Raw genomic sequence first — 23,296 nt, forward strand, 5'->3', positions numbered from 1 at the left:
TACTGTACACCACATTACCAATATGTACACCATTTCTATATATTTTTGCCCATTTTGCAATTTCAATCAACAAAATAGGCTAGTCAATAAAATAAGCACTTGTCTATCTATTTGGAGCAGTTTTGTTAAGGGGTACAAGAAGTTATTGAAAGGAATAGCAATTATTCTAAGTGGGTAATCCGTTTTATATGACTATATGTTTGTAGTGAGTGTAGAAGTGAAACTAAGTTCGTCTTCTTGTGTATGTTTTATTAGAATACAGTTCATTGTTGGTGTTACTACTACGTTAGCTATAGTTTTGATTGGCTGAAATGTACATGTGAAACAAGCCAGAACATTTCTTCATGACATCTAATTGACAGTTTTATCATTGTAGCCACGGGGTTACAGAAACAAAAATCAGATGGCAATGAAATTAGGAGGTTAGTTTTAATAAGATTTGCTTGCAACTTTAAAACTAAAATAAATACTATTCGCCGCAATGAGGAAATGGAATCGAAACCAGATGTGGGCAGATGCTACGTGCTACGTCATCGACGCCGTGTACGTCGTGCGTAGCCAATGAATAGATTGGATCAACTCAAGCGCCGAAATTTGAAAAGCAGGATTAGTCAGCAGGAGAGTTCAGGTGATGGTCTGTTACGTATTTTAAAGGTAAGAGTTGGTGAGTACATTGGCATTACAGTTAATTCTGATTTGGGACACCACGTCAGATCGGTATTGAGCGAGGATACCCGTAAAAAGAGAGCGTAACACCCGTTGTTTGTCTAAATAAAAGTACAGCGGCTACGTGTGTGTATGTGTTACGGCTGTGCTTTACTTGCTCAGTCTCGGTTGGGCTGCTTAGCTTTAAAACATGCGTGTTGTGGTAATAATTACTAATCAACTGAGGTTTTATTTGGGCGCCGTAACCGACAAGACGTAGACACAACCCCGGCTGAGTCTTGTATCCAGCCTGACGTCAGTAATCGGGTTTATTTATTTACGTTTGTAACCGACGGATTGTTTTAAATGCTGCGGGTGTTCGGTCGAGATCGGACGGCGTGTCGGTTTTGTTGGCATATCGTGCGTGAAACCTGCAAATAAATCCGTGATATCAGTATGATATTTAGCTAATCATTTGGTTGTGCTGGTTGTTCTTGCTGAGAAAACGTCCCCAGTGTTTCTGGAGACGAAGGCGCCTCTGCAGAGATGTGTTGTGGGTGGATCAGCAGACCCTGCGAGGGTGTAGACTCATGCGAGAGGTCAATACGGGTTTGCAGTACACACATTTTAAAAGAAATGTGCAAATCTTGTGCATCCTCCAGTCGAGGAGTTACCCCTTAGTAACATGCAAGGATTTTCTTTTTTTAGTTGCCGCGTTTGTAATTGCAGGGATCAAGGCGTGGCCCGTTTGGCCCAGTTATATGGGTTTATAATTTGAAGTTTAAAGTGACTTGCCCAGAGACTTGGGTAACGAGTAACTGTACAGCAACGCCCTTTGCTTTTCACAACGGCCCTTGAAACTCCAGTATGATTAAATATGTGCTCCAGTGCTAATGAAATCATGTTGTTTTTTTTAATTATTAAATTACCCCTTTTCATGCAAGACCCATATGCTCAGTATTCAGTTGTGACCTTGAAGTAAAAATGTTCTGTTCAGTGACTTGTCTAGTGTTTAACTTTCAGTAGCTTATTCTTTCAACAGTATGCAAGTAACCAGAACTATCTTATGGGAATATAAGGAAGAATTAACCTTTTGGGTATACTTGTATTTTCAGAATGGGGGGTGGGGGGGCGTAGGTAGGTCATGATTTGGAGAATGTATTGTCAAAACAAAACCAATTGAAATGTGCGTCTCCCCCAATAACCTGTATTTCTAGATCATTTAATTCAGCACTGCTTTGTAATTTTTTTTTTATCAGTAATTGCCTCTGAAAGTCTGCAACTCTAAAGTTTCTACCATGTCTGCTCTCTCCCTATACAGAAAAACCCATTACATAAAATGTCTCTCAATGAGACTAAAGAACAGGCCTTGTTGACTTGGGTATGTACTCTGATCATTCCAGACAGTACAATTACTCTGTAACTAGTCATGAAGGTTTTTGTTTTTAAAGCTGATTTTGCAATTGAGTACCTTAATGAAATTGTTTCTGTTCCCACGTCGTGTGACGCAGATCAACAGTCTCAACCTGGATGACCCCGTCAACAAGCTGTCCAGCCTGCAGGATGGCAGCCTTTTAGTAAAGCTGATCTACAGGCTGTGAGTGGACTTCCTTCATTCAGAGAGGAGGGGTATATCTTTAGTAGTGTAGGGCTACAGGGTCTTCTCTTCCTACAGTAACTTGAACTATGTATATTTTAGCTGAATCACTGAACCTCCACTCAGTAGGCTCAAGGGTCCCGAGGACTGGAGGATCACCCCACTGCTGTGATAGTGTTGTACCTGTATTTGTTAATTGAGCAACATTATTTTAAATATTAAAATTACAGGATTGCAGACTGTATTTTGAAGGAGCAGGGTTTATGAATGGACGCTAAACAGGCTAAATATGGCAATGCCAGTGTCCTGTCTGTCATGATACAATTATCATGCATCAAAACGGATCATAAAAAGGGGTTAACATTTCTTTCCACCTCACAGAAACGGGAAGGAAAATGAGGCTCAGACCACACTGGATCAGCCCATCCAGGGAAGACTGGATTTTATCTCCAACTTTTTACAAAGTCAGTGAAGTATTTTTTTTAATCCATGATTTGTGGGTTTGGTTTATGCTTTACATAATTGGAGACCGCGTAATAAATACACATTTCTGTTAAGAGATATTAAGAGCTAAACGTGTATAGACAACATTATATTCAGACAAGTATTACAGTACCGTAAGAAAACTTTTCCATGTGCTACAATACAAATCAATATTTGCCATTTATTATTATTATTATTATCATCATCAAAATATGTGCTAGTAGTAGATATGCATTTTAAGTGGCACAACGTGACTCCCTTAACTTTTACTTTTACTACAGTGTAATCTTAGCCATATTATTTTTAATTTACAGCTGAAACAAAATACACACGTTTCACGATGATGAATCATCCAGTAACAGCAGCTACAATATAGCAGGTTATAATTTAACTGAAATGTGCATGTTTCAGTAATGGTGTTTATGGACACGTTTATTAAACCAGTCTTAATGAGGGAAATCCAGATCTGCTGTATTTATTTATTCATTCATTTAACTTGTAAATGGGCACACGTTAACTAAATCATGTTCCCTTCCCACTGATTGTCTCTCCGGATTGTCCTGCACACCATTCACAAAACGTCCAGTTGTTCATAAAATATTAATAATATTGGCTGCTACCGATCCGATTAATATTATCTTGCCAGGGCACTGCACCGGTCCTGTGAAATCCACGTTTTTCATACACTCCAATATCTGTAAGCAGTAAAACATTTCACTGTTTCTGTACGTGGATTTCACTGCATGGTGCTATTATAAAACTAATTTCTTTGTGATCCCACACGGCACTTGAGATGTATGTCTTCCGACATAATGTATCTGATCTCTTCCCTGTCTGTCTGAAAGCATGTCCTCAGTGGACGACAGACGCTTACGGCCCAGTCTGGCCCCAGATAGTTAACCGGCCACAAAGCCTGGACGTGTCCGCCACTGAAATGGGCTACATGTTATATCCAGCATAAGAGTTTCTGATTGGTGAATTATTAATTAACGGTAGCTTGCCTGTTACCGTGTTTTCTCTCTTTAACTGTTGATGAAAAATCAATGGTAATGGATAGCCTTTATTTAAGGCATATAACACTGCTACTGAACGCAAGCTATATGGGAGTTAAGTTCCTATACTGTAATTGGTTTTAATGGTGTAATTCAAGCTCACACATAGTGGAGAGCTTGATTTAGATGGATAACTTATTTGGATAGAGAAAACGAAGATTCATCTTATCAGTTCTCTAATTTTTATTTTTTAATATCGTCTTGCTGTCCATAACAGGCAACTGCAAGTATGACCAAGATCGCGGAGCCATTGTGTCTTGGGAGAACATTGTAAATGGACAGAATTTGGAAGTGGAGTTGTCAAAGGTAATATTTATTTTTTCTGCCCTGTTTTGCATTATACAGCTCAATATCATACATCCAGGTGGGGAACAGATGTTTGACACATTCTTAATTTTTAGGTGGTGGTTCTCCTCCTCTACTACTCCAACATGTGTGGCACGTATCAGGTATTTGAGAAGCTGAACTACAAGACGCAGGTATTGTTGGTATTTAATGACTCGGACACTTTCAAGTATTATATTATATTAGTATTCTAATATGCCGCAATGCTAAGTAAATCTACACTAGTAGAATAAAGTTGTGCATCATTCGGAGTTAATGTAACCTATACACATTTTATTTTTTAATAAGGTTGATGTAATGTTTTACTACTAAGTGAACTGCCATTGTCACTCAGGGGTTGTGTTTTTTTTTTAAATGCTGGCAGGTTTATATAAAATTGGTTGCATGTTCTCTCTTGATCTGTTCAGGCTGAGCTGGCATCTGTCCTCCGATTTGTTCTCGATAATGAGGAGAGCCTTTACCTGAACAATAACTTGGAATCCTTCCTTAAGAGAAAAGGTATTTTTGCACTTTGTCTTTTTGGCATATGATGTTTCCCTGGGATGAGGGTCTGCCGATAACAGTTTGTCATGAAATATCCAATGCTCATCAAGAGTATTATGATAATATAGCCGACACGTCTGTTTTAGTAAGACCCTGTTGTTTAACTGAATTTGAACTGATTCACTTAAAGTGTGTCACTGTAGATAGTCAGGAATAGGTTTTAAAAATGGAAGAATTAAAGCATTTAGAATAGCTCAAGGTATATTTCTTATTTATGCATGTTTTGTTTTAAAAAAAATCCAAGCAAATGGAACAAAGGACAAAAACCACAATGCACTAATTGAGGTGTAAACTGAGTTACTTTTTCAGTATCTGATCCATTGTTATGGCCAGAGTTTGATGATAAATCATTTCTCTCGGAAATCCATGACCAGTCTTTCCTCTCTCCAGCTCTCTTTCCTCTCTCCAGTGTCTCAAGTCACTCCAGTGTGTCAAGTTATTCCAGTGTCAGTGAGGAGGAATCCCCCATCATCAAAAGGAAAAGGAAACCTGAAGTCCAGTTTCTGGACCTCCAGACTGTGGCGACAAGTTCTGTGAGGTAGCATTGCTTTCTGTTCTATATGAACAATTAAAATGCCCCCTTTCCTTTTTTTCTGTTCCAAAGATGTTCACAACTTATCTTTCATCCCAAGGGTTTTATGTAAAAAGATGGCTGTGATGGAAATGGTTCAATCTCACAGGTGCTCGGTGCAAGTTATTCCATGGGTAATGTGATCTGTAATGTTAAGCCTTCGCACCATCATTCAGTTGGAAGATCGTTATTCTGCCCTAAACTGACAGATCGTGAACTTGCTTTCCGCATCTAAAATATGGGTTCTTGCACGTTCTCGATCAGTGTTCATTCTCTCGTTTGGCCCTGCAGCTCTCCCATCCAAGATGTCCTGAAGACACCGCAGTTCCAGATGAGGAAACTTCGTAAACAGCTGTATCAGGAGAGGAATATGAGGGATGAGCTGGAAGTGGAGCTGGCAAACAGTTGCAAGATCATTACCGAGAGAGGTACAGTGATTTGTGTCTGGTTACACCACATTATACAAATAACGAATCCTCTTTGTGATTAAGATCTAGGGCTTCCATTGTTTTTGTGAAAGCATCAAACAAAATTTTCACAGACTTTGATTTCTTTAAATTGATAATACAAATTCAGACATTTACTACATCAGTCTGAGTGAAGGCCTCAGTTAACCTAAATTCAAATAGTGCATGGGTTTGGCAGTGAATCATGTAGCAAGACGGTTGGATCTGTAGTCCTCAGTGTGCAGCTGTATAGACATTACTCTTCTGTCCTCTTACAGAGACCCAGCTGTCCCTCCTGCAGCAGAAAGTTCACAAGTTGATGAGGCACAATAATGAGCAAGACCAGGGACCCAATGAACTGGAGGAACTCGGCAACAAATATGAAAGGTAACCAGAACCGGGTGGGGACCAGCATAACCCTTTCGGCCTAAAGGGCTATATCTGCAAGATCGCCATTTAAACGGCTCTCCTTTTTCCTTGTTAGTGTGGTGAAACGCTTGCAAGATGTCCGAAAACAGTGCCAGGACCTGAAAACCAACAAAGGTCAAATGGAGAGAAAGATTGACCAGTTGACAGAGGAGAATGGAAATCTTTCCTTCCAGGTAGATTCTAATGAACACCTCACAGTTGGGACAACCTGTAATGGAACCTGCCAGCTGAATATATTCCAATGCTTTTCCACATTGTGTGTTCAGTAATCTCTTCCTAAGCGGTTTGAACAAGACTTATAGGGTTAGATATACTAAAAGTGCCGTGGCAGCACAAACGTACTGCAATTGGCGTCTTTGTTGCACCGAGTGGGAGTGTTGTATTTGAATAACTTTCTTTTGCTCTTCAGATGAGAGATTTCCTAGTTCGTCTTACAGAAGCACAGGCTGCCGTGGACAAGCTGAGTGATGAGCAGGAACAGTCTGTGAAGGAGTGGGAGGCGAAACGCACACAGCTCGAGAGTGCTCTCAACCAGGCTATTGCAGACAAGGTAAGTTATAAACTAAATTGAATTGCATAAGGAATATTGAGAAGATTGAGAACGCCCCGAGAGCTGAGGCTACCACCTTATACCTCATGTATATGTACCAAAGATGTAGAACTTGTTCTTTTGTTTGGACTTTTTTTCAGGATGAGTGTGTCATCTGTTGGAATGTCAAATGAATGTATTGTCCATTTCCATTTTTTCCAGGAGTGTTTTTCTGAACAGATTCTTATTCTTCAAGGGAAGATCTGTCAACTTGAAGATGAGCTGAAGAAAGAGCAGTCTCAGAGTAGGGTGGAAGGAGAGGTCATGGGAGATGTATTAGAGGTAACCTGTTGGCTTCAAAATTATATTTTGTGCTAATTGTGGATATTAAGTGAATTATAGTAGCATGATAGTTTCTATTGTTTTTTAAATCAAAAGCCTGTTTGTTTTCCTTTATTCATTTACTTTATTTTACTTTATTATTTCTCTGGTTAGTAATGCCTCTTTTACTCCCTGACAGATGGAAGGCTTGAAGCAGGAGGTGGATGATCTTACTGTGAAGGTGTCTCAGCTTGAAGTTATCATAGCCAGCCTTGAGCAAGAGAAAGCACAAGCTCTAATGGACCTGAACTCTGAAAGAGCCAACTTTGAAAGTGAGAAGTCACATCTCACTGTGGTCATCGCTGGGCTGCAGCAGGCCCTGTCTGAGCTCGGGTGCGAGAAGGAAGAGCTGCAGCGAACTTCCAGGGAGCAGCAAGAGAGGCTGACAGCCCAGGTTTTAGCTCTGAATGCTGACATTGATAAACTGGCTGAGATTGTAAAACGCAGTGAGCTGGAAGTTGCAGGCCTGAGCCAGAAGGTGGAGGAAGAGCAGAGGCAGAATGGGCAGCTAGTCCAGCAAATGGAGAAGAAAGAGCAATCTGCTCTGGAGACTATTCATGGACTGAAGAAACAGGTGGATGATCTTGGCAGTGCCTTGAAAGTGAAAGAGGAGGAGGCCGTCTCTAGTACCCAGTTATGGGACATGGAGAGACAAGAGAGCGGCCGTAGGGAGATTGCCTTGCTGGAAGCGTCCAAGACTGCAGCCAGAGAGAGAGATGCAGCTTTGACTGAGTACCGCCATTTCCAAAAAGACAAAGAACAAAAAATTGGGGAACTTGGCCAACAGATCCACACTCTAGAGGACCAATGGAAGGCCGAACAGAGTCTAGTCTCCAAGCTGAGAAATGAGAAGGGTGAGCTGGAGCAGAAGGTTGCAGCTTTGGAATTGGCCATCAATGAACTTCGCCTCAAATGTCAGAGCCTGGAGTCTAAGAGCGAAGCTCAAAGATGCAGCAATTTGGAGGCCATTGAAACCCTGACTGTGAGACTGCAAGACGCAGAGAAAGAGCTCCAGCACTATGAGGGGAAGTTAGTCCATCATTCTGGGGTAATTGAAGAGAATGGTAATCTGCGGAATCAGCTTGCTACTCTGGACGACACTGTGGGAAACCTGCGTGTTCAGATTGAGGCTGAGAGGAGAGGGTTCGAAGAGACTCGTTCTTTGGAGCTCCAGAGGGTCTGCCAATTGGGAGAGGAGGTCAAAGCATTGCAGGATAGGACCCAGCAAATGTCAACTGACTTAGAGTTTGCCCACCAGGAGCTGAAGAAAGAGCAACAAGAGAAACTGACTGCACAATCTTCTTTGGAAAAGCTGAGGGAGGAAAGTGGAGAGATGATAAAAGCTCTATCTGCAGAGCATGATCAAGCATCTTTAGCTATCAAGGCTAAAGAAGCTGAAATTAGGAAGCTGAGCTCTGAACTGGGATCTCTTGCAGACAAGTTGGCTTTAACAGAAGAAACCAAGGGCCAGGAGTTAGCTGCAAAGAAGGAGGAAATTACAAGGCTTATCCAAGAGATGGAGGGAACCCTAGAAAAACTGGAAATGGTCAACAAGGAAAAGGAAGACATGGAAAGTCGTCTTCAGTCCAGAATTGTGGAACACCAGGGACAGCTCTCGGCACTGCGTGAGGAGTTGGTTGATGTTCAGGGAACAGTGAGGCAAAAGGAAAGTGAACTCGAAGTGATTCTCAATCTGCAAAGGGAGACCTCTCAGCTGGAGGAGTTCCAAAAACGCTTGGCTAAAGAAGAGAAGGAAACTCAGTTTTATAAATTTAAGATGGAAGACCAAGAAAAAGAGACTCTACACCTGAAGACCTTGCTAAATGCAAAGGAGGAGGAGATCAAATCTCTCCTACAGAGCACCCAAGCTGGGGAAGAAAGGGCTTCAGTTATTCATGCTCTTCAGGAGAAGAGGGAGGAGGAAATGAGGTCCCTGCTGTCGAGGGTTTCGGAGCTCGAGCAAGCTTATTCAGAGCAAAGCAGGTCTGTTGCTGCACTGGAGCAAGAGTTGGCAGAAGCTCGAAGACTGATGTCAGAGAAGGGCACTGCTTTTGAAAAGCAAGCAAACCAGCTGCTTGATCTTCAGAGGGAACTTTCACTTCAACAAGATACAACAGTCTCCTTGGAAAAACGCCTGGAGTCTTCGCAATCCAAGTGCAGTGAGCAGCAGATGCAGGTGGAGAAACTTTCCACAGAGCTGAAAGAGACCCGCTCCTCCAGTGGTCTTCGTGAGGCAGCCTTAAAACAGCAAGTAGATCGTTTACTGCAGGAGCTTGCGAGGCAAAACAGTGACCTGGAAACACTGAAGCAGGAAGTGTCAAACAGGAAGGAAGAGCAACTGGAGAGGGATGCCCTCAAGAAACGGGCAGCTGCTGCAGCAGAAGAACTGGAGAAGCTGCAGGCTGAATCTCTCATTGCAGCCTCCGTAGCGTCAGAAAAAGACATTGTGCTGCAGAATTTGCAAAAGGAAATCCAAGCTGTCAATGAAAAATATGAAGAGCTGCAAGAAAGGGATGTGGATAGAAGCAAGTTGGCGGACACCTGGGAATTAAATCTTCAACAGCACAATGAAACTGTACAGAGACTGCATGAGGAAGTCTCTGCTGCTTCCTCACTTGCCTCTGAAAGACAGCAGACAACTGAGACACTGGAGAAGGAACTTTCTTCCTTGCAACAAGAAGTGGAAATGCTGAGACACGGAAACCTTGTGACTTCAGCACTAGTCTCCGAGAAGGATTCCCAGCTCTCCTGTCTTCAGGAAGAAATCAAGAAACTGAAGGAGCAGGAAAATGCAAGAAATCTGGAAGCTGCCATGGAGAGAGCTCAGCAGAAAGAATTGCAAAGTACCATAGACAGGCTCCAGGCGGAAGTGCTAGCTGCTTCCAGAGCAGTTGCAGTAAAGGAATCTCAACGTAAGGAGCTGGAAGAATCAATTTCTGTTCTTAAGAAGGAGGTTGTCTCTGCTTCCTCCGAGAGAGAGCAGGCAGCTGGAATTTTCCAGACACAGCTTGCCTCCTTGCAGCAGGAGAACAAGCTCATGGCTACTGAAAAGGAGTCATTACAGCAGGAGCTGGTGCTGTTGAGAAAGACGGAAGCAGAGTTGTGTGACCTTCAACAGGAGCTGACCAACGCTCAGGCCCTAATTGGGGAGCTGATGCCAACTAAACGAAAGTGCCAGCAGCAGCAAGCTGAGCTGTGCCTGGCCCAGGCCAAACACCAGGAGGAGCTGGAGCAGCGAGATCGAACAGCTGCCACCTTGGATAATGAGCTACAGCAGGCCAAAGATGAAATCTCTGTTCTCCGGCCACTGAAAGACCTAATCGCAGAACAAGAACTTTCCCTCCAAAAACTCCAGAAGGAGAACATGACCTACAGGGAGCAGGTGTGCAAGCTGCAGCAGGCCAACAGCCAGCTGACCAGTGAGAACCTGGAGATGTGCTCTGATGCAGAGGTGGCCATGAGGGAAGTGGTCCACACCCAGGAGCTGGAGAAGATCAAAGGAGAGCACCAGAGACAGATAGCCTCTCTGAAGGAGAAGGTCCGAGAAACTTGTGAGAAGTATAGAAGTATAGAAGAAGAGGACACCAAGCAGAAGGTTCTGGACGACAGGCAGAAGTTCCAGGAGGAGAGAAAGAAGCTCATTGTTCAGGTATCCACAATAATGAGCTGCTCGGTCACTGGTAAATCTAGTGGGGAATTTGAGTTTACTTGTATATTTTTCCAAGCTGTTTTTCATATGATTTCTTTCAAACTGCAGATGTATCAATGCAGATTTAAGGACAAACATTAAATCTTAACCTAACCAGTTTTAGATTTTTTTTTTTTCTATTAAAGGAAGTGTAAATGTACAGAAATACAATCCTCTCTCTCTAAATGGGCATCTCCACTATGCAGGTTGAGGAAATGCAGAAGTGTCTGAATACAGAAACATTACAGGTATAGTCATCCAGATTAAATGGAATGAACATTTTGAAAGGGCAACTGTCTGGCTGATTCACCCATCTTCGTGCAACATGCATGTGATGAGTCTGATCTCAAAAATCATTGCTTTCTCTAACAATGGGTTTTACATTTTTTTTATGGCTGTAACGGTGCAAATGATTTCAGGTTGCTGCTGCTTTGAGAATTCTTTTTTTTTTTTTTTTTTTTTTTTTTTGTAGTGGCTGCTCTTGATCCAAAATCACTTGACATTTCCTTTCCATGCATTATAATGTGATTAATTAATTAAACAAACATGCAGGGTGAAGCGGCATGCGGTGGGCATTAAATCAGTGCTTTTCTGACGAGTTGCCGTTTCTATTCTGTCCAATAAGAAGCATTTAAAAAAAATAAAATAGAAAAACGCCATTTCCCTTAGAGAAAATCAGTTTTTCCACTTTGGTGCCGATTAAAATCTTGTGGGGAAAGAACCGTTTTGTTAAATCCATTAACATGGCAATATTCTCTTGCAGGTAGAGGAGCTGACCAAGAAGCTGGGACAGCAGGTCATCGCAACCAAGTCTGAGAGGGACAACGTGAAGGTGTGTGACCTGATTTTTTGTGACCAGCAGTGTGGAGTAGTGGTCAGTGCTCTGGACTCCTCAGCAGAGTTGAGTTGCCCTACATATGGTCGTCAGCTAAGAAATATTATGTTCCTTTGCTCACAGGTGTGGGAGGCAGAGGTCAAAGAACTCAAGGAAAAGCTGACCCGCAGAGACGAGGTGCTGGAGCACTATAAGGCACAGGTGACTAACACATCTGCACAGCAGGGGATCACAGCTACACAGTGATTGTCCAGAGTCATGGTGTAAGATGAAAAGGTTAAGGGATATTTAACTAAGCTATTTTTAGGCTAAGTTGATCCTTATAAAGCAAACTGAATCATAACTTAGTTTCCTGAGCACAAGATGATATCCAAACCGCATTCTCTCTCTTTCACAGTTTGTGATAGTCTGTTCAATGTTCATTTCGGTAAGTAATTGGGCTCGTTAGGGTGTAAGTGAATAGAATGACCCAAGTTAAACATCTGAGCGTTGTGTGCAGTTTTATGCCTTTAATATTAGTGATATTGGGGCAGGTAGCAACACTTTCTGGTCTCTCCAGGTGGAGAAAGCGAAGATCCACTATTCTGGCAAGAAGCAGCAACTGCAAGAATCCATCGAGAAGGTCCAGGCCCTGGAGACCGCACTGGAGGGGAGCCGGGGGGAAAGAGATGCTCTGAAGGCTGAGAGAAAGAGGATGGAGATGGAGCTGCACCAGGCCCAGCTGTCTGCAAAGAACCTGTCTACCAAAGTCAGCAGTCTGGAGGCCCAGGTCAGTCCTCACTTCGCACGGGAAGTCTCTCGTCTCGGAGGAAAGTGTGGCATACCTGCATGTCTGTCAGCAGCGGGTTGAATTTATTAATATGCATTTCATTTTGGCCTCCTTTACAGGGATACAGGAGGGAAACATTGGTTGGGTGGTACAATATTTTCAATCAAAATAATTGATCTGTGATAGACCAGCAGATGTTATATATTAAAGGCATGAAGATACACCGATCAGCCATAACATTATGACCACTGACCGGTGAAGTGAATAACACTGATAATCTCATTATCATGGCACCTGTCAGTGGGTGAGATATATTAGGCAGCAAGTGAACATTTTGTCCTCAAAGTTGATGTGTTAGAAGCAGGAGAAATGGGCAAGCGTAAGGATCTGAGCGACTTTGACAAGGGCCAAATTGTGATGGCTAGACGACTGGGTCAGAGCATCTACAAAACTGCAGCTCTTTTGGGGTGTTCCCGGTCTGCAGTGGTCAGTATCTATCAAAAGTGGCCCAAGGGAGGAAAAGCGGTGAACAGGCGACAAGGTCATGGGAGGCCAAGGCTCATTGATGCACGCGGGGAGCGAAGGCTGGCCCATGTGGTCCAATCCAACAGACGAGCTACTGTAGCTCAAATTGCTGAAAAAGTGAATGCTGGTTCTGATAGAAAGGTGTCAGAACACACAGTGCATCGCAGTTTGTTGCGTATGGGTCTGCGTAGCCGCAGACCAGTCAGGGTGCCCATGCTGACCCCTGTCCACTGCCGAAAGCACCTACAATGGGCACGTGAGCATCAGAACTGGATCACGGAGCAATGGAAGAAGGTGGTCTGGTCTGATGAATCACGAGTTCAAGGTGTTGACTTGGCCTCCAAATTCACCAGATCTCAATCCAATCGAGCATCTGTGGGATGTGCTGGACAAACAAGTCTGATCCAATTGAGGCCCCACCTCGCAACTTACAGGACTTAAAGGATCTGCTGCTAACGTCTTGGTGCCAGATACCACAGCACACCTTCAGGGGTCTAGTGGAGTCCATGCCTCGAAGGGTCAGGGCTGTTTTGGCGGCAAAACGGGGACCTACACAATATTAGGCAGGTGGTCCTAATGTTATGGCTGATCAGTGAATAAAATAGATTTGCTTTGTGAGTTGCTTTATGTGGAACCAAAATCAGAGCAGGAAGCCCCTTTAGCTTATTAGGGCTTTGGTCATATCCTGCAATGTGCCTTCTGTTCAAGGAATTGGAAGTTCCCCTTTTCCCCAATATTCTTTTCCTTTTTCTTCTAAATGGCAAGTTACAAGAGTTGTGGATGAAGGGTTTGGCAATTCTGTTCCAGGTGGACTTTGCAGACCGGCAGCTTAGGGAACACAAGAAGCTCCAGGGGAGTATTGACACCTTGAAGACCCAGAAGTCTGTGTGCCCCAGTGTCCCAGATAAATCACAGGACACCAGCAAGGACAGCTTGGAGCTTAGCCCGGATGAGGACGACACCCTCGTCTCTAAAAGGTGACCTCCTCCTGTCTGACCCCGAGCTGATGTGGCCCCTCACAATGTTGTAATGGGGAACACTGTCTTATGTCAAGCCGGTTGAGGCCTACTAAGATGCATTTTCTCCTAAAAACGGTGTCATCTTGTTTTCCTATCCTAATGGTTTGCTTTTACATTTTCTGTATAAATCTTGCTGTGGTGTTTTAATCTGTGAAGCCCTCTGGCAAGGGGCTCTACCAAATAAAAAATTGTTTCCCATGAGAGTGAGTGCAGAGCTGTCCTCTCCCCGCAGGAAGAGGAGAGAAGACAAGACTCCTGCAGCGAGGAGCTCCGAGAGGCTGGCGGCTCAGCGGCGTGCCCTCAGCCGGGAGTCCTTGGATACCCTGTACTTCACCCCCATGGCCCTCCGCTCCCAGACCAGACTGGAGAGCAGCATCACCTCCCTGGGGGACCTCACTCTCGACTCTGCCAAGAAGACCCAGTCTGCGCGCCGCCGTACCACACAGGTCATCAACATCACCCTGACTAAGGTCAAGATCACCGCCCCTCACTGCTGCACCGCCCCTCCCCCACACGAGCAGGCCATCTTACCTCACTTGATATTAGCAGTGGGAAGCGCATGTTATTGCTTGGGTTTCTGTTGTGTTATAGGGATATTATGTTTCGATTTTATATTTGAATGGGTTTTCTTGTCTTTTATATTAACATTGCAATCACTCATTTTTCTCTTTGCACATCACTGACTTTTTTTCTTTCCTCTTGTAATTGGAGGAGAAATGTGGTCCTCCCATGTCATTTGTTAACCTAACATTCAACCAATTCCTTTCTGCTACAGAAGACTCCTGGAGCTCCAGAGCCCGAGAACGAGTCTTTCTTCAGCCTCCATGCGGCTCAGTCCCATCCCAACCTCTGCTCCCAGCGGGGAAGACCCCTGTCCATGGCCTCACTGTCCTCGCGGTACAGTGTCTCGCAGGAGTTGTTCAACGAGAGCTCAACCAGTGAACAGCTGCTCAACCTGCCTGGGTACCGCCCTGGCACTGCTAACACCTCGACCGCACACCGCAGTGAGTACTCTGTCCCCCTGCGCTCGGCTCTATCTGCTAAACACTGTGGTCAAAGAGCGACTTGCTTAGACGCATCTCCCTCACCGAAGAAATACTCTGCTCAGCAAACATTTGGATACTGCCGGTGCCAAGAAATATAATTAGTTTTAGTTTTGGGGTTTTGGTCATTCTGGTAACGTAGGTGAGTTCGTTTCTCACTCTCCGATAAGCAGTCACCATGCTAAGCCTAAATTGGGGTTGTAAAACTACTGAGAACGGAGAGTTGGCTTTTCAAGTTAGCGCACCCTTATTCAGGTTACATGACTATGAAAGTGTGTGTGTGTTCCCTTTCTTTTCCTAAACACTGGCCTTTCCTCACTCTGGCTGCTGTGCCGTTGCAGACACCAACACGTTTGTGGTCGGCTCTCAGAATGAACCGGAGCACACGGACGACTGGATGCGCCTTGCCGAGCTGCAGGCCAGGAACAAGACCTGTCTGCCCCATCTCAAGAGCAGCTACCCTCTGGAGGGCAGGGTGAGTGCACTGAGAAACATGGCTTCATCTAGGATTGGCTTTAATTACATATTTGAAATCATTTTGCACAAATTACTACAGGATGGGGAATAAAAACTCTTGTATACCTTTGATCTCCCTTCACAAGGTGTGAGATGTAGGAGGAAAGTGCCCTTAGTATTTTATTTTGGTATTTAACATGGTTCATATTGTACTTGTGCAATGAATCGTATAGTATGGACTTAAATGTGTAAAGAATTAGGTTAATTATGGAAAAAAAATAGAATCCCTTTGACTTTCATATACAAACATCTTTCTTCTCTGTGACGTGGGTGCTAATGTCCGTCTCTCTCCTTCAGCCCAGCATTGGAATCGCCTCGCTGTGCATCACGGATGATGAGGTACGCATGGGAAACCCCGACGACACCATCCGTCGGGCCTCCATGCTGCCCTCCCAGCTCCATGACACCCTGGCGCCCCACCGTATGTCCATGCAGCCCGGGCTGACTCGGGAAGGCATGCCCTCCCACCGGGCGACCATGCTGCCCAGCCAGATCAGGGAGACTGTGTCCTCTCATCGTGCCTCTTTGCTGCCCAAGCCCTCTGCCCAGCAGTCCTGGCAGACCACCTCGGGCACCTCCAAACAGGTCAAACGAACCACTGATGAGCCTCAGAACGGAGCGGACACTCCTGAGGTAAGAGAAGGGGAAGAATGCATCCATCTGCATGAGTTGGCTTCTTAAACAATCCTGACCTCTGCTTCACACGGGCAGAAGTGCTTGGTCTGTGGTGTAAAAGATGGTGCCGTTTGGTTGTCCTCTGGTATAGAGTAGACCAGGAGGGAATGTGTGGTGTGCTAGTCGTTCCACTTCAACACAGATAAAACAAATGCATGCAAGAAGTGTGTCAAACTGATTGTGTACCAAATAAGTTTGCTGATCCACATGAGGGACGCCTATTGTTGAGCTCTACCCCTGCTGCATTGTCTAACAGCTTTGCTCTTTCTCCCCCTCCAATCAGTCCAAGAAAGCATTGACCAGCTGCTTCCCACGGCCCATGACACCCAAAGACAAGAACGACCGTCGCTGGACCATGCAGAGCAGCCAGAACAAGCCGCCCGTGTGCCAGGTGAGGAAGCCAGATCCAGCAGCTCCCGGGACTGTTAGTGTTCAGGGGGTCATTGCTGTGCATTGTTGCCTTCACTGAGGAATTTTCTCTCTCCTCAGGATGAACGCCGCCAGTCCATGGCGTTCAGTATCACCAACACCCCCAAGAAGGCTGGCAGTCTCCTCCAGCGGGGCTTCAATAAGATGAGGGGCAGCACACGGAAGTCACCCACTTCCACAGGCAAAACGCCCCGAAAGTCCCCCCGCAGGTCTCCCCGGATCGGCAGCGGCAAGTCGCCCAAGAACACTGCAAGCGCCAAGAAGGTATGGCTTTGACCTGATTTGGTCTTCTGACGGGTCCAGTTTGATCCTTGTGGTCTCAGACTAAGCTGTTAATTGGCTTAATTGCTGCATAAACAAATGAAATGGAACTAGTGGGTCCTCCTTTGTTTGGTAACTTAAAGGCATTTATTGGGAGGACAATGTAGTTTAGTGTTGAAATGAATGTGGCCCCTGTCTAATGCATCTGTCCTTCTTGTCCAGACTGCTGAAAGTGCATCCAGGAGTAATAGCTCATTGGATTAAGGTTTTTCTGCTCTCATAATCCTCGCAGCAGTCCGCTCTGATCTCCTGCTCCTACTCACTGCTTGGCTCTCACCCTAGTGGGGCTCCACACTGAAACCCGCAACGTTAAAGGGCTGATATAGGTTTCTGTTGGAAATGTTAAATCCTGTTCACTTGCCTAATGCTACTGTTCCCTGTTTATTTTAATGTTTTTTTTAGCAACTGAGACCTATTAAAACCAAGCACAATCCTTGGGCAAAGCCAGTATTTCCCCTGTCCGTCAGAAGCCCACGTTAGCCTTTTACATGCACTTCGGAGTGCTTGGGTGTTACATAGGCCAACACGGGGAAGTGGACATGTCAAATTAAATTCACTGGCTGTTTAAAGGATACCTGTAGTGACCGCACATGCATAGCCAATTCAATACATCAGGTATTGTTATATATCCAATATGTCAAATTAATCAGTCAGCTGTCAACAACAATACGTCATTGACCTTTGACCTGGGTAAATCTCAATATGGTGGCACACTCGAGTGTTACTTGACCCGAAAAATTCACAAACCTGAACCATTATGTGTTATGTTAGGTTATGTGTGTTTAGTTGACAATACCAGCATGATCAAAAGTAATCATTCGATCTGGGTAAAATGTCTGGCACCTTGTTGTTTTTGACTACAGGTACCCTTTAAGTATTTTTAAAACCACATTATCTGAAGTTGGATGAAGTTTGTATTTTCATAATGCTAATTGAGTTGATATGCAATTAGTCTCGTTTTATATTTTGATATTTTTTTTAATATTTAATTGTCTCGATTTTCAGAGTATGATTAGAAAACCTCTGAAGAATATGAAGGTGTAAATCTACACTGTGGAGGAGGTGGAGATGTGGGCAAGTGAAGGCGGGCAGTTCCCTTCCTGACACCTCGTTCACCAGGCTCCAATTGCTACGTTTCTATCCTCTGACGCTCTTGAACCCAATCCTGCAGCTGCTTCAACACCTTTATCTGTTTTTTTTAATATCGTATTCAGCTAAATCAAATTAAGGATGCTGGGAAGGACATCCTAAAATCAGTGGCGTAATGTGCAATTAAACATTGGGGGGGTGTGGAGGCAGGAGTACCTGCTGTCCCATTCCTCCTCCTCCCTCCCCTTGTAAATATCTTTCCATTATCTTTTCTATTTTTATTCCCCTTATTTAGTGCATTTTTTCATAAATAAAATGTTCTGTGCATTATTTTGTATTGTCAAATGACTGCCCCTGCTCTCTTGTGTGCAAATCAGCTGTTAAACAGACCCGGCTGAGAGAGCCCGTGTGGGAGCCGCCCGCTTTATAGGACGTCCTGCATCGGATCCAAAGTGCTCATATTGATATTTACACACTTCAGATTTTAAATGTCTGCCAGTGCATGGCTGTGGTTTTAATTTTACATGAGTTTTATGAGATTTTGCAGGTTTAAAACTTGTTTTGCTACAATTTTGTGAATTTTGACCGATTTAAGTGATCTCTACATCAAAGCTTTTTGATAGGAACTATACAATTCTTTTCACAAAGCATGGAGCCCATTAAAAATATGGGTGTCTGAGATCTGATCATGCAAAATGGACTGGAGGCAGAAACTGCATCAGTATCTGGAGAGGAGCAAACACTACTAATTGTGCTGAGAGGATCGAGGGTTTCTATTCCCTGGCCGCACCAGTACATTGGAGTTTAAAACCTAATTTGTCCTTTCATATCCTTTTGTATTTTTCTAAGAAAGGCACACTGACTTTAGTGTTGCATCTTTTTTCTTTTTTTTTTTTTTTTTTTTTTTTAAGGGTCACGTTAAGTGTTTTTCTTTTTCTTTTGTTCCATCAGAGTTTTACATTTCTGAAAAAACCTGTGGTAAACTGAATGCATTGATTTTGCCCTGAGTTTCTGGAAGCAATCTGTTCAAACAGTTCTATTCCTATTGCAGTTGAATACAACAGACAATTGTCACTGTAAGGAATGCCTTTCTCCATTTCCTGCTTAAGAGCAGTTGGAAGTGTATCTGGGGAGAGTGATAATTGTCTTCTTTAAATAGTTTATTTCCTGTGAAGTTGCTGTAATGTGACTACAGGCCATGTGCACCAACAGGAAGGGTCGTTAGCCATTTTACTGTCACAGATGGAAGAGTTTTAGCTTTCTGTAGATTCATTCTAACTTTCTATATCAAAGTGAGTTCATTAATACTACCACAATAAAAGGAACAAATATTGATTTGGTGCACGAATTGTATATATATTTTTCTGTTCATCTTTTTCTTCCTGGTCACAGTTATGAACCTTTTTAACTTCATACAATGTTGATTTAATTTTTTTTGGAGTTCATGTGATTCACTGGGCTTTTTTTCCCCCTTGTGTGATTAAATGGTTTAAAGACCAAACATAACCTATATCAGTCCTGTCGCTTGTTGAGGCATATACATTGGTTATATGTACAGTATATGGACATTTGATTAGGAATAAGATTTAAATTTGTTACAGATTACTTTTCCAGTATTTAGAGGCATGCATATATATATATATATATATATATATAATATACATTTTTAAATATACATCTTACATTCTCATATACTTCGGGTAATACACATGTTGCACAAAATGGTATACCTTCAATATATTTTATGAATTCATTATGATTGTTTTCTTCCTTGTTCAGTCTTTAACCATGTAGCCTCTTGTGGAGAGTTGTGGTATTGCACACAGGCTAGGAGGCTTTCCTACACTGGTTGTTTTTCTATCACTTTACAATCTCATTCCTCATTGTATCTTTCACTGTCCCCCTGAAATAAAAGTCACTGAAAACTTTGTTTGAGACATTGAATTTTTCTATTTATTTATTTTTCTTTCATGCAACAAAGATGAGACCCAACAGGGTAGAGTTCTCCAGGTCCTGCTAGGCTTCTATGTGCTGTGCTCCTGAGGGTTAAAACTCCATCTCGGCCTTCATAGCATTTTCCTTTACTGTCTATTTGTTCAGACATTATAACGTTTTCCTATTCAGAATTGTACATATTTAAACTTATGCAATAGTGGCCTGAGAGATTCAGCAGTGGACTTTGAGGGCTCAGTCTTCCCCATGCCTGCTGCCTTTTGTTTTAGCTTAGCTCTCAGTCACTTAATTAAGGGTATATAACTGAACCCTAATTCAACTAACCATTTCTCTAATCAGATTGTAAATTATTGTAAACAGTTATAGAGTTCATGGTAAGTATGAAGCTCTAGATGGAACTTCAAATATTGAAAGCTACACAATTTAAAAAGCAAAATGAAGCAAATTAGTTCAACTTATGGTTCAACTAAATAATTGAGAGCTCAGTTAAAATGAAAAGCACCAGGGCATGTGGTCCCCAGGACCAGGACTGAAAACCAGTGTTGTACAACAACAATATTCAGATTCTGGATTTTCTTCTCAATTTTATGGATTGCATAGTCTAGAACCGGGGTTTTCAAACGTCCTGGAGTACCCCCTGCCATGCTGGTTTTTGTTCCAACCTAGGTTGAATGGTATATTGCTTTGTTAGGTCAATTAAGGATTCAATTAAGCAATTAAGACCTCAGTTAGAACAAAAACCAGCAGCACAGGGGGTACTCCAGGATTGAAAACCCCTGGTCTAGAAAAACATAATGGAAAATACAAAATTTATTTAAAATACATATTGCTTGATACGGAGCCCTTTATGCCGTATGATTGGAAAGCTGCCATTCCTGAGTGACTCTGGTCATTGATTATTGTTGTTGTTAGTATTTACATCTTACAAGACACCCTTACCCAAGCATTTGCAAAGTATTACAAAGGACAGTGAACAGAATAAGTGTAAAATAATATTAGAATATATTCTTGCCCTGAAGAGTCTAAATAATTGAGAGAGAGAGATGCCTGGTCAATCATAAGGAATTTATTACAAGCTGCTGCATGGAAGAGGTGTTAGAGAGGCGATCTCAAGAACAGTCGCTCTCAAGAACAGTCGCTCTTATGCAGACCAGACAGGAGAGAAAGATAACAGGGCCCACATGTTTACATCGCTTCGTGGAGGCACTTTATTCCTGAAGTGGAGCAGAGAGGGAGAATGGGGAAACGTAAATGCGTTATGAAATGTTATTGTGGGATTTGCATTTTCTGGTCTTAAATACAATGCTAATATCAATGTGTGTTTGTCTAATGCTAACTGCAGTAAAGAAAGTATATTAATTTGTTTATATATTTGAATTAAGCACTGTGCAGCATCTTGTGAGCGTGTGAGAGTCATGGCAGCTGTGTGATGTCATCCTTCAGGGCAGGTGGTGGCGCTCTAAACATGCTTTTAAAGACATGGGAAGGAACCATTACCTAAATAACTGAAGCCTAACGTCTTTGCTTTGTTATTAACATGAATTATGATATATGGTGATTTATAACAAATGTGTAATTAGGGTAAATTAATTTGAATAACTTTATTCAAAGTGTTTGTTTGTATGTTTATTTCTGTCCAGAATGTATCTGTAGTTGATTGTTATTTGGTGAGGAGAGCCAGAGGAAGTCAGTCTAGTTTCTGTCTGTTCCTGAGACATTGGCTGCCTCTAGCTGGGATGGATTTGTATTTATTTCTGCTGAAATCTCTTAAAACAGGTTTTAACCTGGAGAGTTTCAAATATTTGGATATTGATCTATTGATCTGAGGAACTGCATTTTTTTTTTGACAAATCTATTTTTTCTATCATGTTTGTTTATAATTAAAGATGTTCAGCACACTTTGTCTACTGAGTTCCTGAACTGCTTTTATTACATCCACCTTGAACCTGGATCACAATACACTTTCTTGACAAATCCAAAAATTGGGTAATTTGTAGGAAGTCTATCCAAGGCAACATTTGTGTTTACAGCAATTATAATACATATTAAATAATCTTTAATCAATTAATTAATTAATTTAAATACATTCGAACATACAACATAACAAAGACACATCAATTTAAAATGAATCATCATAAAGTGCATTACCAAGTGCAATCTACATACAAAACAAAGCGACACTAGTGCCTTAAATGTTCATTATAAAACCTTACAGTTTTACAATACAATACAATACAATTTATAACAATATTCCCAATATGGAGGTGGTGTAAGTATATTTGGTTTAAACATCAGTATAGTAGAAATAATATATATTACCAGTGAGCCACAGCACTAATAACATCAAATGTCAGAGATCAGAAACACAATATTAATGTATAATATGTAGCTCTGTCCAGCTAAAGACAATTGATGCATTTCTGGATTTTGGGTGACCTTGTTTTTATATAGTTCCACTCCTTATTGCTGTCTGTTATACCCTGTGAATATAGGGATCTAATGTTTTTGGGAAAACCTATTTTTGTTTTAACTAATTGTTTAATGATACAAAACACCATCAATGAAAACAGAATGCAAAATTTGAATAGCCCTTTTTTTTATTAATATACTTCTTAAAGGGATTCCTTGGTATTTTGGCATTTTAGCCAGATTCATACAAATCTGTAGAAACCTTTTTAATTTAATTTTAAAGTTTTGTTAGCTGAGCACAATTGCTGGAGGCAAATGGTCACAAGATGCTGACTCTCAAAAGGCGACAATTTGTCACCGCCAGCAGCGCAATCTCACTCAGCTGGTCAGTGGTGTGTTCATTCGCGCACAGCGAGCGTATCCTTGCACCGACCTCATCCCAGCTGATGAAATGCGTAGTTCGGCGAGATAGTTCCAAAAGAAAAATATTTTTAAACACTTTCATCAAAGTACTTTAGATTTTGTATAGACTTGTAGAGAATACATGTACAAATGTGCTCCACCCATCTTTTAAGTATTTAAAATATCTGTTAGCTGGCTTTTGAGAGTCAGCGTCTTGCGACCATTGACTTCTCATTAAATGATTTTTAACCATTCCTTAAAGGTCGTTTTTTTTTTCCCCTTTGGGTGAACAAAAGATCTGGCGCTTGATGGGGACCTAATCGCTGGAGTTCAATATTTTCTACAAATGACGACAAAGGAAAAACTATTTTCTAATAAGAAATCGACTTTGTTCATCCTGATCACATTTGTACAGTACTCAAAATGGCTTGCCATAGACCTGACGGCTCTGGTTTGTTTACTTCCTGTTATTAGCATCCGCCATAGCGGACCAGAATCAACCACGGACCAGAGTTCTTCAGATCCAGTCCCTGAGTGGGCCACAGTCCAGCGGGTTTAATGGGTATCTATAAAGCATCAGCCTGCGTTTGGGCTGGGAAAGA

General features: G+C 42.4%; 1 protein-coding gene across 3 annotated transcripts; it reads left to right on the forward strand.

The window, feature by feature from the left end:
• Window positions 1–581: 581 nt before the first annotated feature.
• numa1 (nuclear mitotic apparatus protein 1) lies at window positions 582–19,867 on the forward strand. Of its 3 annotated transcripts, none has more exons than XM_066699653.1 (26): window positions 582–654; window positions 1,967–2,026; window positions 2,157–2,242; window positions 2,624–2,706; window positions 3,995–4,083; window positions 4,179–4,256; window positions 4,530–4,620; window positions 5,056–5,203; window positions 5,528–5,664; window positions 5,961–6,069; window positions 6,167–6,284; window positions 6,521–6,661; window positions 6,863–6,982; window positions 7,161–10,670; window positions 10,916–10,957; window positions 11,473–11,541; window positions 11,668–11,745; window positions 12,104–12,313; window positions 13,646–13,815; window positions 14,090–14,327; window positions 14,633–14,861; window positions 15,242–15,375; window positions 15,714–16,049; window positions 16,375–16,482; window positions 16,581–16,784; window positions 17,847–19,867. In XM_066699653.1, exons 2-26 carry the CDS (start codon window positions 1,985–1,987, stop codon window positions 17,883–17,885), a joined length of 6,609 nt encoding a protein of 2,202 aa, XP_066555750.1. In that variant the 5' UTR covers window positions 582–654; window positions 1,967–1,984; the 3' UTR covers window positions 17,886–19,867. The 3 variants fall into 3 exon arrangements, with proteins under 3 accessions (XP_066555750.1, XP_066555751.1, XP_066555752.1); XM_066699654.1 differs by having other exon boundaries at window positions 14,090–14,303; XM_066699655.1 differs by lacking the exon at window positions 10,916–10,957.
• The last annotated feature ends 3,429 nt before the right edge of the window (window positions 19,868–23,296 follow it).

Source organism: Amia ocellicauda, chromosome 3 (assembly GCF_036373705.1).
Source record: "Amia ocellicauda isolate fAmiCal2 chromosome 3, fAmiCal2.hap1, whole genome shotgun sequence".
Lineage (NCBI taxonomy): Eukaryota > Metazoa > Chordata > Actinopteri > Amiiformes > Amiidae > Amia > Amia ocellicauda.

What these genes read in the sequence shown, in the direction of transcription:
- numa1 (XM_066699653.1), top strand. Translation starts at nt 1,985, where the DNA reads ATGTCTCTCAATGAGACTAAAGAACAGGCCTTGTTGACTTGG. An exon ending in ACCAGGCTATTGCAGACAAG is followed by an intron (nt 6,662 to 6,862) that starts GTAAGTTATAAA and finishes CATTTTTTCCAG; the next exon opens with GAGTGTTTTTCTGAACAGAT. An exon ending in GCTACCCTCTGGAGGGCAGG is followed by an intron (nt 15,376 to 15,713) that starts GTGAGTGCACTG and finishes TCTCTCCTTCAG; the next exon opens with CCCAGCATTGGAATCGCCTC.